The sequence below is a fragment of the Panthera leo genome, chromosome A3, assembly GCF_018350215.1.
Source record: "Panthera leo isolate Ple1 chromosome A3, P.leo_Ple1_pat1.1, whole genome shotgun sequence".
Taxonomy (NCBI): domain Eukaryota; kingdom Metazoa; phylum Chordata; class Mammalia; order Carnivora; family Felidae; genus Panthera; species Panthera leo.
In genome coordinates, this window is record NC_056681.1 from 61524684 (window position 1) to 61545319 (window position 20636).

Below are 20636 nucleotides of genomic sequence, written 5' to 3' on the forward strand. Positions count from 1 at the left end.
ATTGTTCACATTGACTGAATTCTGTCATCTGACCTCAAGTTCACTGATAACATTAAGTTATCTGTGTTCTCACCACTGAGCCTATCCAGCAAGTTCACTTTTTATTGCATCTTTCAATTCTAGAATACCCACTTGGAAATTTTTATAACTTCTACATCTTTGCTGAGATTTTCTATTTGTTCATTTCTCTCTAGATAACTTGTAGTTGATTGTTGAAGCATTTTTATAATAGGTTCTTTAAAATCCTTGTCATGTAATTCCAACATCTGATTCATCTATCTCGGTGTTGGGATCATATGATGGTCTTTTCTCATTCAAGTTGTGATTTTCTTGGTTCTTGGTATGATGAGTGACTTTTTACTGCATCCTGAACATTCTGGCTATGTTGTGTTATGAAACTCTAGGTCCTATTTAAAAATTTTTATTTTCGGGGCACTTGGGTGGCTCAGTCAGTTAAGCTTTTGACTCTTGACTTTGGCTCAGGTCATGATCTCACAGTTTGCAAATTCAAGCCCTACCTGGAGCTCTATGTTGGCTGTGTGGAGTCTGCTGGGGATTCTCTCTTTCTCCCTCTCTCTCTGCCCCTCCCCCCACTTGCTCTCTCTCTCTCTCTCTCTCTCTCTCTCTCTCAAAATAAAGAAATAAACTTTAAAAAATATTTCAAAATAAAACTTTTATTTTAGCTCACAGTAACTTTAAATTTAGCATGTGGGACTTTGTCCTACTTTTGTGGGCTGCTGCTCCAATGGCAGTTTAATTTTCAGAGCCTTTTTGATATTATTTTGGTCTCCTTTATTAATTTGGTGTCACTGGGGCTCCCGCTGGTCCCTGCTGGTGCTGTCTGAGCCGGCAGAAGGAGTTTCCCCTAGTCAGATTGCCAGGTATTTTTTGGTGCCTCTACTCTCTCCCCAGGGTGTCCTGTGTCACTGGGTGGGGTAGGAGGGTCCCTGTCCCATAGGAAGAGTTTTCCTGGAATGGACCACTTGCTCTGGCTGGATCATTCTTGCCTGTTTTTCCCGTACACATTCTGGTGTCTCTGTGCAGAGAAGAATCTCAGGTCTCTGGGGAAAAAGGCTTCCCAAACCAGACCACTTGTGGCTGTGTCTCTTTGGCTAGTCCTACCCACTTATCCCAGGGAACCTGTTTTTCTCGTACACTTTTTATATGTTTGGGACTCTCATGACTAAATTTTACTTTCATTTGGGCACAACTGTGTGTCTGGTGACTTTTTTTCCCAGTTATTATCGTCAAAGCAAGCTGTCACAGCGTCAGGAGTTCAGCTCTCTTTGTGTGGGACGGCAATCTCTACTTTGTTCACAGAGAGAGCCCCTAAGAGTAGGGAGTCAGAGCACTGGGGAGCTCCACATAGCACTGCCTCCTTTGGTCTTGTTGATACTGGATGGGGTGGAGGATCTGCTCTCTACTCAGGGAGGACCACAGGAGGGCTACTCCTCTTTCACATTTAATTTATGCTTATTCTTTTGGGTGTTATGGAGCCTCAGCCTCCTATCAACCCTCACTGGCACCAGGGATAGGGGGAGAGTGGAGTGCTGCCTATCTCCAAATCACAATTCCTTTTTCATTTTCACTGATGAGGAGTGTTTTTGGAGGCTCATCTCCTCACTGAGTCCCACTCAGATGAGGGCTGTGGTGAAGCACGGCAGTGACTAGAGTGTCCTCACACTGCCTTGTTAAGTCTTAGAGCTGCCTAATGGGGGTAGTCCAGCTTGCCACTGGACTCCATGATGGGAGAATCAGAGCACTGCTGACTGGACAGTAAGCTTCCTCTCATTCCTCTGATACTACCCCAGCACAGGATTTAGAACACCACCTGCTTCTGTCTAGTAGGGTTTGGAGAATCAGCTTTCCATTCAGCCCTATTCACACTACCCTGGCAGAGAGATCAGAGCATTGCCACCTGCTTCCACCATGTGAGAGATGCAGGATTAGCTCTCTGGTCAGCTCTACAAATGCCATCTGGCAGAGGGATCAGAGCACCATCACTTGCTTCCAGGGGTTTGCAGAAGATCAGCTCCCTGTTCAGCTCAAATCTCAGGGGAAGGGGTGAAGTTTTTCCATTGGTGTATGACTAGACTACGGCAGGTATTGCAAAAAAGGTTTTCTGTTTTTAGGTCACCTTCTTCTCAGTCCTTTGGCTAGGAAGAATGAGGTTTTCTTGGGTCTTTTTTTTTTTTTTTTTTGACTGTGCCTGTTAGAGATTCCAGATTGGAGTGTTCAGTAGTGTCCTATCTGGGATATATGGAAGGCATTAACAAATCCCCAAGACTTACTTCCATGTCATTCCTTAAGTTTTGAGGTCCCTAGGGATTCTATTTTCTTCTCTCCACCTTTCAGAATATTCCTATGCTTATTTGTTGTGTTATATCCAGGATTTTTTTTAGCTATAAGACGTAGGATCTAGAAGGAATGGGGCAACACCATTACTGCTGGAACTGGAAGTCCCTCTGGTAATTTATCTTATAATTAGATTTAAATAAGAAGTAAAAAAAAGTCTTAATTATCGACCCATGCAGTTATCCTTTGCTTTTCAGTCCTAAGTGTAGATCTGTATATCCATCTGGTATAGTTTTTCTTCTGCCTAAAGTACTGCCTATAACATTTCTTATACTGCAGGTTTAATGGTGACAAATTCTTTCAGTTTTTGTATATCTTTGAAGGCTTTATTCTACTTTCCTTTTTGAGAGGTATTTTCAGTTTATAGATTCTACATTGAGCTTTTTTTTTCTTTCAGTACTTTAAAAATATCACTCCACTGTCTTTTCACATGCGTTGTTTCTGATGAGAAATATGCAGTCATCCTTACCTGTGTTCCTCTGTAAATAATTTGGCTTCTTTTACCCTATTCTTTTAAGATTTTCTCTTTGTCACTGCTTCCAAGAAGTTTAAGTCTGATATGATTTGGTGTAGTTTTTTCATGTTTCTTGTGCTTGGCATTCATTGTGTTTCATGGATCTGTGGGTTTATAGTTTTTAACCAATTTAGAAAATTTCTGGCACTATTGCTTCAACTACATATTTATTAGATTACTTGAATTTTCCCACAGCTCACTTATGCCCTATTTTCTAGGTTTTTGTTTATTGTTTTAATTATCTTTCTTCTGTGTTACATTTTGGATAGTTTCTATTGCTGCCTTACAGTTTACTAATCTTTTGTTCTGCAATGTCTGACCTGCTGTTCTTCTCAGCCAATGTATTCTTCACCTCATACATTGTAGTTTACATCTCTAAAATTTTTAATTGTGTCTTACTTGTATCTTTCACCTCTCCCTTTTTGAATATATCAGATACAGCTACAATAACTGTTTTTATGCTCTAACACTAATACCTGTGTCAGTTATGCACATGTTTTAATTTTTGTGTTTGCTTTTTCTCCTCCTTATGGACTTGTATTTTCTTGCTTTTTTTCACATACCTGGTACTATTTGAATTAATGTCAGAAACTGTTAATTTTACTTTCTTGGGTCATGGATATTTTTGCTTTCTTATAATTATTCTTGGGGTTTGTTCAGGGATGCAGTTAACTTCCTTGGAAATAGATCGATCCTTTCGGGTCTTGCATTTTAAAGATTTTCTAGGCAGACTTGGAGCAGCAGTTGGTTTTTCACACGCCTGAGGCAAGATCCTTCTTTATACTCTACCCAATGTCCATTGGATTATGAAGTTTTCCAGTCTAGCTGATGGAGGGAGTCACTATTCCCTGCCCTGTGTGAGCTCAGAGAGCTCATTGTTCCCTCCGATCCTTTCTCCTTTCAGATGATTCATTCCCCAGACTCTAGTAGTTTATTCAAATGTCAGCATTGCTCTGGCTTGTCCTGGATTTAAAGTGACTCTGCAGGAGAGACAATAAGATAAAAAACATTCTCTAGAAGGGCATTCTTGAAATGCATATCCTCAGGCAAAGACTGGAGTACTGGAGAATAGAATGTTATTTAGTTTCTCCCATCAGACCATTAGAATGAATTGATTTATCAGATGGTCACATGGTTATACAGTCTGAGAAGTCAGGAGACTTCCTAGGATCTGAATTTTTCTTAAGTTTTCCACAAATGTCTATAAATAGCAGAGGTTAACAAAGTTCCAAGTAGGGACCCCTTGGGATGCTTGTTAAAAATACAGATTCCTGGGATGTCTGGGTGACTCAGTCGGTTAAGTGTCTGATTCTTGGTTTTGGCTCAGGTCATGGTCTCATGGTTCATGGGTTCAAGCCCTGTGTCGGGCTCTGCACTGACAGTGCAGAGCATCCTTGAGATTCTCAATCTCTCTCTCTCTCCCTCTTTCTCTCTCTTTCTCAAAAATAAACTTTAAAAAATACAGATTCCTAACATTTGGCAAAATGTTGATAATTATTGAATCTGACTGATGGGTACATGAGGCAGGGGTCTATATACTTTTCTACTTTTCTGTATGTTTGAAACTTTCCATAATAAAAAGCCTAGAAGAAAAACAAAATATATTAAGATTTCTGGGCCTCTATGCCTAGAGTCTAATTTAGTAGCTCTGAAGTGTGACCCAGGAAATCTGCATTTTCACAAATGCCTTAGTTCAGATGGTCCTTGGACCACATCTTGGAGTACATGGTTAAGTGATTTCATTTGCTTGACTAAGTTGTCTTTGTGGTTGCAGTTTTCTCAACTAAGGTATTATCCATTGGCCTCCAGCCTGTACAGAGTGAACACTCTCTTCTCAGTTCATTAAGCTCTTACCTGAATAGCCTCTGGAGGATACAGATCCTTGCAGCCAAAATTATAAAGGTGGAACTCTCCTCCGGTCAAAGAAGCAAGCTCTTTCAAAAATCCATTTGCAATCTCATCATTGTAATTGAAGGAGATGGTGCAAATGGGAATTTTCTGAAAAACTTTGACTTGGTCTATCACCATTTCAGGTGGCTGAAATGATACATTTTGAGGGGGAAAAAGGGAGATGGAAAGAGAGGAAAAGAAAGAAAAAAATTAGATGTGAAAGTCCTTAGTATTTGCTATAGACAGTGAGATTCTCAACTAGTAATTCCTTATACAGTGATGAGTGGCTTCTTGGAAAGGTGTCAATTCAATAAACAAAGCAAACAATGCCAGGTGGTGAGAGTATGAAGACCAATGACTCAGCCATTGCCTCTGAGGGCTCACAATTTGGTGGAGAAAAGAATCTGGAAGAAAGATGTGGCTAACTAAATCACTCAATTTTAGGTGCACCTAAGCCTAAAGCTCATGCTTTTAGAGTGTTGGGCAGGGGTGTCTGGGTGCTCAGTAGCTTGGGCGTCTGACTTTAGCTCAGGTCATGATCTCACAGCCCATGAGTTTGAGCCCCGTGTTGGGCTCTGTGCTGATAGCTCAGAGCCTGTAGCTGCTTCAAATTTGGTGTCTCCCTCTCTCTCTGTCCCTCCCCTGCTCATGCTCTCAAAAATAAATAATCATTAAAAAAATTTAAAAAAAGAAACACAGCAAACTATAAATAAACTTAACATATATTAAAAAAATAATAATAAAGTGCTGGGTTATATTTTAGAGCACTGAAAGTATCAGGGTAAAACATCCTTGCTATTGGGATTCTAGAGAGTGAGGCCACTGGATTTCAAGGTGGCTTCCAAAGCACCTACTCCAAAAGAGCATTTCCAGCCTCAGAAAGGCCATGGTCAATGAGTTTCCCACAGAGTGAAAGAAGAGACAGTTATTGAGGGTCCTTGTACGTGCTAGGCACTCTGCTGGGAGCATAACATGCCAGTTAGTTCTCACAATCATCCTGTGAGGCAGTGCTGGAAAGACAGATAGTTGTCTACTAATATCAGTTCCTCCCATCTTTTTTTTTACTGGCAGAGCCCTGGTTTTCTTTTCATGACAGTAATATGCCCAGTTAAAAAACAAACAAACAAACAACTATATACACATAAAAACTCATCTTCTGACATGTTTTTGCAGCTAGAATGGGCCATATGACCCAGTTCTGTCCACTGAGATACAGGTGGAAGTCCCAGGGGAAAGATTCCTTTCCTCTAGTAAAAAGGCAAAGATTTAACAACAACAACATCAACAAGAACAACAACAACAACACTAATGTCCTTCCCCTTTCCATCTGCACCCCCTGGAAAATGGACACCCCCTAGAGATGGAGCAGCCATCTTACAACCATGAGGGTGGAAATCATAAACAAAGATGGTAGAGAATGAACATAAAAAGAAGTTTGTTTTCTTGGAGACATCCATGAGTAGCTATAGACTCTAGACTACCTACCCCTGGGTTTCTTATCCATAGGAACATAAATCTCTCCATTGTTACAGTCATTTGTCTGCTCCTCTGCTTTTCTCCCCAGTAACATGCAACCCTAATCGGCCCACTGGGTATGGGCTCCACAGACAAAGGAGAAACTGAGACTCAGAAAGATTAATTTTCCTAGGGTCATCAAGCTCTTACATGGTAGGACTGGAATTCAAAGCCAATTTTTGGTATTAGAAGCAATGCCAGACTGTTTGTTCCCCTCATTTGCAATAAAACTGTCTCTTGGTAAGGATCGACTCTCAAGTAATGTTAACATTATCTGGCTCTCTGAAAAGATGAACTGATGAATTCCTCTGTCATCTCTCCACCACCACAACCACAGCCCAGCTAGGAACCTTCAGAAACTGCTTCTGATTGTCCTGTCCCCACTTCCTCTGAGTTTCCAAGTGCCAGGAGTCCCTCTTTGATTGACCCAACTTGCTGGCTCCTTCAGCCAATTTCTATTCTCTGCTTCTAGTTCCTATCATTTGGTCTTTAACCCTTCCTATATTCATCTTATGAGCCCTGGAAAGGCAGAGTGATAAGGGAGAGAGGACTCGGGATGCACCAATGGCTGGCCTTGTGCAGCTCACACACCACCCAGGGAGGTGACTGGTTAAGTGGTCCCCCAGGGTCTGGCCTCATTCCAACCACCACTTACACACAGCCTCAGTCTCTGGATCTGGCTGCAGCAATTGAGCCTGCCCCTGCCCATGAGCCCACCTCCACCTCTCGTCCTTTTTTCTCTTCTCTCCCCTCTGGCCATCAGCTGGTTTCCTAACCAAACAGCAACCTAACTGAGCTGACCTCATCCCTCTTGTCAACTGCAAGCACAGAGCAAAGTCCTCTCTGCTGCCTCCCCTCCCTTCAGCCTACCTTCCATCTCTGAGTACATACTGTATACCAAGCACTAAGAGCTCTGCTTGTGCTCTCTGCCTGCATCCTCCCTACAACCCTCTGAGGTGGGGCTATCGTTATCCTTGTTTCTTACCAGGGACTCCTGGCCACTACCCCTGATACCAGACTGGATATGCTAGACCTAAATTCTTTTTTTTTTTTTCAATATATGAAATTTATTGTCAAATTGGTTTCCATACAACACCCAATGCTCATCCCAAAAGGTGCCCTCCTCAATACCCATCACCCACCCTCCCCTCCCTCCCACCCCCCATCAACCCTCAGTTTGTTCTCAGTTTTTAAGAGTCTCTTATATGCTAGACCTAAATTCTGTTAATTTTGTAGAGTTTTAGCCAGGAACTATTCCTGTATTGACTTATAGCTGATATATTTGGGAAGGGAAAGCAATTAACATTGATTTAGTACTGATTGTGGGTGCCAGGTACTGTGGGTAGCATTTTCAGCTTTTCATATGCTACCTGATATTTTCATATATTTATCTGCTCATTGCCTATTTCCCTATAAAACATAAGTTTCACTGAAGACAGGTTCATCTTGCTTACCACTGTATTCTAGACTGATAGCAATGCCTGGCACATAAAAGGTACTCAGTAAATATCTGTGGAATGCATTCATGGGAACATCATCTCATTTACTCATGAATAGGGAGTATTAGTTCTAAGCCACAGATGAGGAAATTCACAGTAGAGGACTTGCCCAAGGTCATTCAGATGGGCAGTGCTGGGGATGAGCTTCGAACCCTGTTCTCTAGCTCCAAAGCTATTTCTGTCATTCCATACAGCTAAAGAGAGCACAGGCACAAGAAAGTCTGTTAGTGTATTCTCGTGAACCCCCCACCTTCACCCAGCCTCAGGTAGTGTTTGCTAAACTGGACCCAATGTGGCATTGGGAGAGCTAGGCAGAGGGTACGGGCACACCTGGACTGCAGAAGGAGCTCCATCCCTGCAACAGACACCGGCTATTCCTGACCTCCTGCTTGCACCCCACTCAAGGATTCCTTTCCCTAGTTTATGTTCTCACAGCTTTGAAGAGAAGACTCAGAACATGGAAGTAAACCTTTCACGCACACCAGCCTGACTGACCCTGACTCCTTCCACACACTTATTCTAGCAGCTCTGTGTCTAAGAAAGTAGCGAGGCCTTTCCATGTGGAACCCCTGCATGACATTGAGGAAGCCTTTCACAGCCCAAGACTCCTTCATATGTTCCCCATGGAGGTCCCTTCAATCCCTAAATGAGGCCAAGCAGTGTGCCTGAGAGACTCTCCCCAGTTCTCTCTTTTCTGAGTCTACACAGTAGCCAGATGACCCTTTCGCCACAAATGTCAACTGGGGTGGCAAGAAAGGCAAGGATCAGTTCTCCCAACTGCCTGAAGGAGGTTTGGCTGTGCAGGTGGCTCACTCTGTGCCTTCTCTATGTCCCCACACCTGGTATACCTCATATTAGGCTTTACTCATTTCTCTTTGGAATGGTGCAAAAGCCTTCCTCACTCCCATTTTCTTGATTCCTACCAGGGTAAGTCCCTAACTTCAAAGAAGTCCCAAAATGACAATGGCCAAAGATGTGCTGGGCTGCTCCTGGCAGAGGCCCTGTGGTGTCCATTTGCACCTAGAGATGCCCATCAAAGGACACCTATAAATTCCATTTTAATGAAGATGAATATTACTAGAATTCTTTTCACTTGGTTAATTTAAGACTTGTCTTGCTGTTTAATTCTTCCCCAGACATTTAACAAACAAGCAGTAAGTTGGTATCTATGGAATTAAATCCTGAATAGCATCTCTGTGTATGCTTTCAAGCAGAAAATTCTGCTGAGTATCGGGAATAATAGCATTGGCCTTACATATTCAGGTCCTACAAAGTCAGTGAAAATTCAGAAAGAAATTGAGATTGTGTGATACATCTTAATGTCCTCTACACAGAACATGAATATCAAATATTCGTTTGCTTTTTTGAGAGAATCTGAGGGATAATGCAAGAGAAATAGACTGCATGTGAGGAAAAGGCAGATATGAACATAAAATGCCTAACTAGGAGTTTATAAATTACTATTTGGGTCGCCGGTATATTTCTAATTCCAATTATCATCCATATCCTTAGTCCTTCATCTTTAAGTGGTCCACAGACCCTCTGATGAAACCGAGAGATCTTCTCCCCAGAGAAATGTACAAGGACATTCTGCATATACTCTCGGAAGATTCCAGACTCTCAGAAGTAATGATAGACTGTAGGTCAAGATTCCTTCCCAAGATGGTGGACCATAGGACAAGAATCCTTCCCAATATGCTGCTAGCAGGAGTGTTACTTGGTCCATCCTCTCTGGGGGATATTTGGAAGTATCTATCAAAACATATACCTTTGTACTGAGTCTACTGTTCAGAATTTATGCTATAGCTATACATCTGCAAAACACATGTGAATAGTTACTTTTGCAGCATCGTGTATAACAGAAGCACTGAATAATATAATAATAAAATAGACTGAAAACAACTTCAATGTCCATCTCCAGGACACATGGCTAAATAACTTAGCCATGTGATGGAATACTAGGCACCTATAAAAAATGAGGAAGCTCTTTATGAAATGATAGTAAGCAATTTCCAAGGTATATTGTTTTATATGAAGGTGCAGAATACACTATCATTTATATATTTATGAAAGGGAGTATATATAAATACACTTCTGCTTGCATAACAATCCCTGAAAGAAGATACAAGAAATTGGTAACATACATTGCCTCTTAGCTAGTGAACAGGAGGTAGGAAGGAGAATTTTCTCTGCATGCCCTTTATACCTTTGTAACTAGGTATATCTTTGTATACCTTTGTAATACCATGTGAATGGTATACTATTACACTACACTCATTACTATTCAAAATGAAATAAACAAAATTAATTTCCAAGGTAGAAGTTATATTAAATTTATTTATATAATGGAATATGATGGAGTCATTGTGAATGACGTTTTGGAAGAATTTCTCATGACTTGCCAAAAAATGCATATATTAGATGAAACAAAGCAAAACACAATTGAATTATGACTGAGTTAAATTTTCTTTTTTATGCTTATATGCTTATCTATATTTTCTAAATTGCCTATAGTGCAAAGAGTAAAATCAGCAAGAGTTTATTAAAAAAGAAAAGACCCCTTGTCCAGATAACCTTCAAATCATAATCTCTAGCCCCCATATTCCTCAAACACCAGCCCCATATTTTTAGAGGCTTCTGGACATCCATGGACTACAGGTGCTCAAACTCAGCTTTTTCCATCAGCAACTCCCAAGCTTGCTTCTTCTTTAAATTTAAATTTAAATCAGTTACTAACATAATCATTATAAACCAGATATCAGTAATCATGATGCCTTTCTCTCTTGGTCCTATCTTCTCCTCACTCCATCCTCCTCTGCTCCCAAACTGGTCCCCACATCCTTTGATGCTACTTCTATTATCTCATCTCTGAGGAGAGTCCTCTCCTCCCCACTTCTGTTTCCTACCTGAGGTGGGCCCTCACCAGCTCCCATCTAGATTTAGTCTTTCCCTCGCACTGTTGAGGCACATTTCTGAAGTACAGGTGAATGGGACCACCTGCCCCACTACAGCCCCTACTGTGGTAAAACCCACTCACTCTTTCCAGGTGGCCGTCAAGGACCTTCATAATCTTCCTCAACCAAACTTTCCAGCCTCAGCCCTGACACTCTTCTGTCATTGCCCTTGCTCTCAGATTGTTTCTCTGGGTAGCCCACATACTTCCACACTTCTGTTCCTTCTGCCCAAGACACCAATAATCTCTATTTAGAAAATTCCTTCTCCTGGGGTGTCTGGGTGGCTCAGTTGGTTAAGCATCTGACTTCTGCTCAGGTCATGATCTCGCAGTTTGTGAGTTTAAGTCCCACATCAGGCTCTGTGCTGACGGCTCAGAGCCTGGAGCCTGCTTCAGATTCTGTGTCTCCCTCTCTCCCTGTCCCTACCCAGCTCTCTCTCTCTCTCTCTCTCTTTCTCCCTCTCTCAAAAGTCAATAAACATAAAAAAATAATTTAAAAGGAAATTACTTCTCCTCTTTCCAGACAGAGCTCAAATGCCCCCTCCTCAGTGGACTCTTTCCCAGCCTTCTCTCCATCTTGTACAGCAGAATTCATCACTCAGCTCCCAGACATCTCACAGCACAAACAACCCCACACCCTGTGTCATATCACAGTTAACCATACATGTCCAGCACATCCTCCAAAGTGTAAGTGCCCCTAAGGCAGGGGTAAGATGTTATTCATCATTGTAGCCTCAAACCTTGGCACCACACATGGAGCATAAGCAAAGCACAATAAATTGCTTTTAAACAGAAAGCATAGTGAAGTTGATTGGAAAATCATTCAAAATAAAATTTCACTTTACATATAACTTCTCTGCCATAAATCTAATGCTGTGATAAAATCCAGTTGCTTTACTATTTAAGCCCTGGACCATTTGACGTAGGATATTTTACAGTATTTGCCTAGCACTCTTCACATGCAAACACCTCACAATGAAGGATGCAAGTTGATACTAATTCACTTCAGCGGTTAATTTACATTGTACTGGCCTGCAAATCCGTATGTTTATTTAATGCCCAGAGCATTAGTCTTTCATTCACAAAGCTCAAAAGAAGATGAACAGACTCCACTAAAACTTTTCAAATATTTTCCAGTCAGGCTAAGCAAAACAAAGAACATTTCACTAGAAAGGCATGCTTTTGTTTAAGTGATTACTAAGTTAAAATTAGGGGTAAAACCAAGGACATTGTGCAGTGACATGTTTAGATTTGGAGTCCCCGAAGGAAAAAATAAATAAAAAAGAATCTCCTTACTCTTAGTTTGTAATAAAACATAAACCAGTCCTCAGTGGAAGGTGGATATCTCCTTTCATGGGTTTGGTCTCCAGGCCTGTGGGTGTGTGGTGCATTAACCAGACAACATTTGCTGTCACATAAATTCTCCTCTGCATTTCAGCAGACAAAAGAATTCCTCAGTGTATTTTCTCACCTCAGTTCTGGTCCCTAAGCCAAGGAACCATCTCTCAACAGCTTTTCAATGGCAGTTATAAAAGTCCCTCAAACTCATTCTCAGCATTCAAAGGGTACCGGTGAATCTGTCTGTGTCCCCAACTTTGGTAAGTACCTGATCAGGTCTCCCATCTGTCAAAAGGTAGATTACTTGTGTTTCTTCATCAGCGAAAGCAATTTGCAGAGCATTTAGGGTGTTTGTGGAACTTCCAATCTATAACAGAGAGAGAGAGAGAGAGAGAGAGAGAGAGAGAGAGAGAGAGAGAAAGATACCAAGCACATACTTGAGTCTCAAAACAGATCTCACAAACAAGTTATTTTCTGCTTCCAAAAAAAGATAGAAAAGTACTTGCAAAATAAAAGATAAAATTATATCGAGATAATAATTTAAGCCCAGGAATTCCAAGGAGCCAAATCCCTGGGTGTTCTATAAAAGCCTCTATCCAGACAATTCCAGGACAGCTAGAAGCCAGAACTATGGATTTCCTGTCCTGACGACAGAGTTCTTAATGCAACTTTATCTTTGTGTAACTAACTCAGTTACTGTTCATTCGGCTGTCAACACAGCTTAAACATACAGTCTGAATATAAGCCTGGCAGGGCAAACCAGGATTTATTCAAACATGAGTGTGTTAACATCAGCAATCTGGGGTACAGCAAAGAAACTGTTAAGTTTTTAAAACCCCTGCAGTTTCTGCTCAAGGATGTAGAGCATTGGAAAGAATGCCACTGCCAGCCTTGTAACAAAAAGGAGCCAGACAAACAGCAAGTAAATGCCTTTTGTTAGGCTCATTAGAGTGCTTAGGTCACAGGGCAATCAACTTGCCCTAAATGTGAGGACAGACAGGCATGTGCAGAGACTGGCGAGATGCAAGCACTGGCTTCTGGGGTGAGATGCGGCAGACACTAGTAAGAAGAGGTTGGCTGGGGTGACTGGTGAACTGGTAGAGGTTAGCCAGGTATATACTGGTGAGAAGGTAAAGGTCCACAGGCCACAAATATAGGGGAATCTGCACTCTCTTGGAGGCTTTTTCACCACAAAGCCCACAGGGTGCTCAAGAATGTCTCCCACATGGTGCAGAACTGGGGGAGAACAGTGACACAGGGACCCTTCTCCTCCATCTCACCCCACCCTCGGGACAAAAGCCCTAATGTGTGTGTGTATGTATCTGTGTGTGTGGTGGGGGGCGGGGAGGAAGGGCAACAAACAGAGTTACCCTTAGGGTACTGGTAAAAATCCAGGAGAGCTGGGGGAAGTTCTCCAAACCCTCCACTCCTGGAAAAGGAACAGGGCTAGGTTCTGGGCTCAGAACTACTGAGAAAAACACACTCCCTAGACTCTGGGACACCAGCCTGCCTAAGAGTAAGGCTCATTCAGAGAACACCCACCCTCCGTTCCCCTACCAACACTGACTGGCAAGGAACTGGTAAGAGAGTTACAGTGTGAGGCCCAGTATGAAGGGAAAATCAAAATCACAGGGTGGAGCAGACACTGACAAACAAGTCTCTAGCATATCATCCCCCACCCTAATCCCAAGTACTACAAAAATGTGAGGGGCCTGGTGCACATGGTAACGGTAACAAACCTCAAATGTAGCCCAACTCCAGATTAATTTTACCCCTCTGCCCTCAACAAGAAAGGTATGCTCATTTCCAGACATAAATAATATTTATCTCAGTCTCTATATACCACATGTGAAGTCCAGCTTTTAACAAAACAAAAAAAGCATACTAAAAAGAAATAAACAACATATTACCAAGAGACAAAAACACTCCTCAGGAACAAACTCAGATATGACACAGATGTTGAAACGATTTGAAAGAAAATTTAAAATAACTGTGATTAATACACTAAAACTTCTAATGGCAAAGGTGAACAACACTAAAGACCAGATGGGTAATTTCAGCAGAGGGATGGAAACCTTAAGAAACAGTTGAATGGAAACACTAAAAATCAAAAACACAGTAATGCAGATGAATATAAAGAGTAAAATCAAAACAGAAATGAGCATCAAAGGGCTGTGGGATGGTATCAAACATTCTGACATGTGCATAATTGGAAACACAAGAAAGGAAACAGGATAGGAGAAATATTTGAAAAAAGGAATGGCTGAGAGTTTTCCTAAAACAATGACAGACATGAACCCATGGACCCAAGAAGGTCAAGTCAGATAAATGAATAAAGTGCCCCGATACTTCTACCAGGGTTGTGGCAGAGAAAGCCAAGTAGTGAGCCAAGACTCTCATCCTTACCAAGTGTAACAAGCCCTCCCCGCCCAACAGCGCTCACACCCACCCAGCAGTAATGAGATGCTGCACCCCTCCGAGTTCAAGTGGGGAAGCTAGACTCCAACCTCTACATCCTCCCCATAGTATGTAGCCTCCTGGGTCGAGCCTCTTTCACTTCCCAAAATGTATTTAAGATTTACCCAAGTTATTTCATAAATCAAGAGTTTGTTCCTTTTTACTGATGACTAGTATATCAATGTATGGATGTAAAATTGTTTATCCATTGTTTTCCTATTGAAGGATATCTGCGTCATTTCCATTTTGGGTGTTTATAAATAAAGCTGTTACAAATGTTTGCTTATAGGTTTTTTGAGTGAATATACATCAAGAACTGTGAAACGTCTGCGATTTTCCCTTACTTGCAGACTAACATGGATGCTGGCAGAAGATTCAAGACTCTTGGGTCACTGACGAAGGACTTTACTACTCACAGCAATAGCAGTAGCCAGAATGTCAGTTTTTGGCACCAGTTTCCTGAGTTCCAATTCCCATAGAGTGATGTGAAGAAGGCTAAGTGACACTTGCACACACAGTAGATTGTGTTAAAGGAGAGGGACCCTGAACTTAGGAAACTGTATATTCTATAATGGACTGTAAGCATGTTTGTCCTTTGCTCTGGAGTTAGATATTATCTTTATACTGGATAATCAACACATCACCTTCTGCTCTGAAAGGGGACACTATCTCTAATTTCTCAGGCAGTTTGCTATATAAACTTCCTTGAAAAGACTGACCAGAGGTTCTTGATATATGAAGATCAGTGATTTGAAATCATTTCCTCTTTTGTAATGTAGGCTTTTAGTGCATTAACTTCCTTCCCAGCACTGTGTTAGCTTCATCCCCCCAAATTTTCACATTTTGCTTAATTTTCATTAAGTTCTATGAGATTTTAAATTTTCTTTGGGGCATTCTTTCTGATCTGTGAATTATTTAAAGCCTGTTCTTTAATTCCCAAGTGTCCTGAGATTTTCATATTGTCTTTCTGTTATTGATTTCTAGTTTGATACCACTATGGTCAGGAGACATCTGTGTGACTTCATACTCTGTGATATCAATTCTTTTAAATTTGCTAAGGGTTGTTTTATGACTCAAGATATGTCTCTTTATGTGAATGTCCAATGTTTGTTTGAAAAGAATATGTATTCTGTTGTTGGGTGGAGCATTCTATAAATGTTAATTAGATATGGCTAGTTGAAGGTATTGTTCAGTTCTTCCAAATCCTTGCTGACTGTTCAGTAGTGCTATCAACTGCTAAGACTGGGGTACTGAAGGCCCCAACTATAATTGCTGATTTGTCCATTATTCCTTTTGACTCCATCAGATTTTGTTCCATGTATTTTGAAGCTTTGTTGTTTGGTGCATACATATTTAGGATTCTTGTCTTCTTTTTTGTAAATTATAGGTGACGCACACTGTTACATTAGCTTCAGGTGTACAACATAATGATTGGACAAGTTTATATGTTATGCTCATCACAAGTGTAGGCAGAATTGTTATTTTCTCATTGGATTGATCTTTTTATTATCATGTTAAGCCTCTTGCAATTCTCTTTGCTTTAAAGTCTACTTTATGTGATATTAACATAGTTACTCCAGATTAAAAAAAATTAGTGTTTATATATCTTTTCCATCCTTTTACTTTCAACCTATTTTGTTATTTTTGAAGTGAGTTTCTTACAGACCACATAGAGTTGGATCATGTTTTTGTCTACTCTCCAATCTCTGTCATGTAATTGGTATATTTAGACCATTTACATGTAATTGCTGATATTTAATTAAGCTTCCCATTTTTGTTTTTATGTGTATTTCCTGTTTCTCATTTATCTTATTTTTCCTTGCCTTGCTGTGGATTATTTGAACATTTTTTAATGTTCTATTCCGATTATTTGTAATATTTGGATCATGTTTTTGTCTACTCTCCAATCTCTGTCATGTAATTGGTATATTTAGACCAGTTACATGTAATTGCTGATATTTAATTAAGCTTCCCATTTTTGTTTTTATGTGTATTTCCTGTTTCTCATTTATCTTATTTTTCCTTGCCTTGCTGTGGATTATTTGAACATTTTTTAATGTTCTATTCTGATTATTTGTAATATTTTTGAGTGTATTGTCTTATGTAGTTTTCTTCATGGTTGCTGTAGGTATTTTCTTAAGCATATGTGTAACTAATCGCAGTCTAATGATACTGATAATTTACCACTTCAAATTAAGTGTAAAAATTATTCTTCCATTTAGGTCCTTTTACTGTAGCCATTTAAAAAATATAATTGTCTGAAGTATTTCCTCTATATTCATTAGATATATAGATGGTGTTAAACTTTTGCTTGCACCATAAAACATGATTAAAGCAACTCATGAGGTTACAGATTCTCTCCTATGTTTACTTCTACATTCACCCATTCCACTGTTCTTCCTTCATTTCTGAAGGTCCAAGCTTTCTTCCTATTTGGAGAGTTTCCAGTAGCCATTCTTTAAAGGTAGGTCTCCCAGCAATAAATTCTCTTCATTTTCCTTCTCCTTCAACCCTGGAGGATATTTTCACCAGATAGACGATTCATGGCTTACAGTTCTTTTCTTTCAGCACTTGAAAAATGTTGTGCCACCTCCCTCTGGTCTCATACTTTCAGATGAGAAACTGCTGCCGTTCGAATTCGTATTCCTTTATAGCTTATGCATTATTTCTCTTAGGCTGTTTTTAGGATTTTTCTTTGTCTTTACTTTTCAGAAGATTAAATATAATGTATTGTGGTATGGATTTCTTTGGTTTTACCCTGTCTGGGGTTTGCTTAGGTTCTTGAATTGTAGTTTTTATGTTTTTCACCAAATTTGGGGAGTTTTTAGCTATTGCTTTTTTTAAATACATTTTCAGTCCCACACTCACCTATCCCTTCTAGAATTATGATGGCATGAATATTACATCTTTTTTACTGTCCCAGAGATCTCCGAGGCTCTGTTGGTACTGGCATCAGTGGTTTGCTCTTCTCATTAAAATGTGGATTTCTTGGATCATGGTATGACGAGTGATTTTTATGTCCTGGACAATTTGGTCACTATGTTAGGAGACTATTCCCATTTAAATGTTATTTAGCAGGCAGTCACCCTGTTCAGGTTTAGTATATTTATTTTAGCCTACCTTTTTGGGCTTTAGTTCCAATGACAATTTAATTTTCTACTCTATGCAATCCTACTCTGGTCTGCTTTGTTCCTCTTGCACTGCTGGGTCTCCCACTCAGTTCCTATTTGGTGCTGTCTGTGGGAAGCCCAGAAAAGCCATGTTTTGGGGCTGCCTATTGGTGCTAGGTGACCTTCTGGGGTATAAGAGCAGAAGCTGCTGAACCTGGCTCTACTTATGCCACTGAGTTGAGAGCAGGAAGACACAAGGGTTTATTCACCTTTGCTGTTGTTGGAAGATTAGACTTCTCATTGGTGCCCCAATTGTGAAGCTGGGACAGTCAGGGACTCTGCTGTTGCTGGCTGGTCACACCATCTACAGGTGACCTGGTTTTAGAAATGCCCAGGACTTTGCTGCTGCCACTGCAGCAGTTGTATGGGACCCCCTGCCAGTACCCCATGTGTGGAGTGCAGTCTAAGACAGTCTGGATATTGCCGCTGTCACTGCTGCCAAAGATCAGACTGCTCATACATGCCACAATGTTGTGACATAGAAGCTGGGGTGGCTGAGGATTTTACTGCTGCCATTGTTTCTGGTGGATCAGACTGCCTGCCAGACTTGGGTTGTGCAACTGGGCAGCTGGAGTTTTGCTGCTCTTGCTGCTGCTGGAAGAACGGACCACTTGACAGGATCTGAGTTGTAAGGCAGGGACTGAGACAGTCATGGCTTTACTCTTGCCACTGCTTCCAATGAACTAGACTACGTGTCAGGGTCTGGGTTGTGGAGTTTGGGGGGTCCCACTAGATCTTTGGTGGGCCTACCTTTCACCAGTCCTTCAGTCAGAGAGGTGTAAATACATGACTCTCTACATTTGTCAAAATCCATAGATCTATACACCAAAAAGAGTGCTTTTGCTGTATGCAAATTAAAATATAATTCAATTAGGATGAGGGAGGAAGTCAACATATTAATAATGAATGATATAATCACACTGAGGTAGTTGAGTAAAAAAGTACCTGACTTTAAGAACTTTAGGAAACAGTTTTTTGACTGGATAGTGTAAGGCTAAAGAGAGAAAGAACTATGTGTAAACACTGTACCCCAGCTGATAAGTGTTTTTCTCAGAGTATGGGTTAGAAATTCTGAAACTATATGTATACCAGGGTTGAACAAATAACTAAACACATTACAGATAACGAAAACCAGGTTTTTCATGGTCAAAGAAGTTAAAAATAAGCAAATACGTTCTTTACAAATAATTTCTGTGGCTCTGGATTGGAGTAAAGAGTTATTAGTATGAACTCATGGTTTTATTTATCTTTTTACATTTATTTATTTACTTTTGAGAGAAAGAGTACGTGTACAAGAATGTGCGTGAGCGGGGGAAGGACAGAGAAAAAGGGAGAGAGAGAATTCCAAGTAGGCTCCACATTCAGCACGGAGCCCAACACAGGGCTCAATCCCATGACCATTAGATCATGACCTTGGCCGATATCAAGAGTCAGGTGCTTAACCAACTAAGCCACACAGGCGTCCCTTATTTTCCTTTTTTAATGAAAATATAGATAAATAGGTACAGGAATATAGATGTTTATGGATTGATGGGCTATTATACATATATTTCCCATCTCTGTCCACTGAGAGAGCCTAGAAGCAGTGAGTCCAGTAGCAGCAATAAGCATACCTAAGTGCCCAGATTTTGGTTTTCAAATACCACTTTCTAATAAAAGAAACAAGGGTTCCTTGGAGAAGTGGTAAACTCCAGGACTGAGGTGGGAAAATATAAGATGATCATGAAATATCTATAGTGCCAGAAAATAAACAAGTATTCAAGGAAAAAAAAAAAGATAGATGCATATGTGAAGAACACAGGGGGCAACCTGAAAGAGTTCCCAATGGCCAGAGTGGGAACAAGCTTGGTAACAAAATAAATAACAATAGTATTGAATTATTACTGAAACAGTAAATAAATATCCATGAGTCCATAATGAAATAAATATATGATTGAATGAATAAATAAGAGGGGGAAAGGGGAAGTTCTTCATTACAGAATTCCAACACATAAATGTAAAAGGAATAGAGGGAATAGAAAGTCACCATTAGAACAGCACATTAATAAGTGCTACAGAGAAGATCCATCACTGAGTGCTAAAATTAGTGGGTAAAAGTTCAAGACACAAAGGATATGTGCATAGACTCAAAGTTATCTCCTCCAAAACATGTATTATCTATAAAAAGAAAAAAAAGTAGTTTTACAGGGGAGAAACCTATCAGATGCCACCTTACCCAAGAGATCAAAGTTAACACCACTAGTAGTAAGGTGTATCACCACAATGTACTGCTCAGCATGATGCACTGAGAAGGACACATCACCTCTGCAGTATTCTAACCCCAATCTAACCATCAGAAAACATCAGATGAAACCAGATTGAAGGACATTCTGCAAAACACATGATCAAAAGGTCATGAAAGCAAGGCATCACTGAGGATGTGTTACAGACTGGAAGAGACTGAGAAGACACTGCAACTATAACCGTAATGTGGGGGCACAGGTGAAACAGGTGAACAGGATTAAGAAGTACAAACTACCAGGTATCAAATAATTAAGTCATGGGGATGAAAAACACAGCAGAGGGAATATAGTCAATAATACTGTAATGGTATTGTATGGTGACAGATGGTGACTATTCTTACTGTGTGGAGCACTGAGTAATGTAGAGAATTGTCAAATCACTATATTTTACACCTGAAACTAATATAAAACTGTATGTCAACTATATTTCAATAATAAATAAATAAATAAATAAATAAATAAATAAATAAAACTTTTAAGAAATACATGCAATATGGGACCCTGGATTGGATCTTGGAACAGAACAGGAATACTAGTAGAAAGACTAATGAACCCTGAATGAAGTCTGTAATATAGTTAATAATGGCATTGTCATTTTCTCAGTTTTTGGTTTTGTTTTGCTTTAAATAGATTTTATTTATTTATTTATTTATTTACTCTAAG

General features: G+C 40.2%; 1 protein-coding gene across 3 annotated transcripts in view; it reads right to left on the reverse strand.

The window, feature by feature from the left end:
* VWA3B (von Willebrand factor A domain containing 3B) overlaps positions 1-20636 on the reverse strand; it is a 205268-nt gene that overhangs the window by 75957 nt on the left and 108675 nt on the right. For all 3 annotated transcript variants that reach the window (XM_042932057.1, XM_042932058.1, XM_042932059.1), the window contains exons 13-14: positions 12333-12431; positions 4724-4906 (exon numbers count right to left, since the gene is read on the reverse strand). In XM_042932057.1, coding sequence (XP_042787991.1) covers positions 4724-4906; positions 12333-12431 — 282 coding nt within the window. The remainder of the gene's footprint in view (positions 1-4723; positions 4907-12332; positions 12432-20636) is intronic.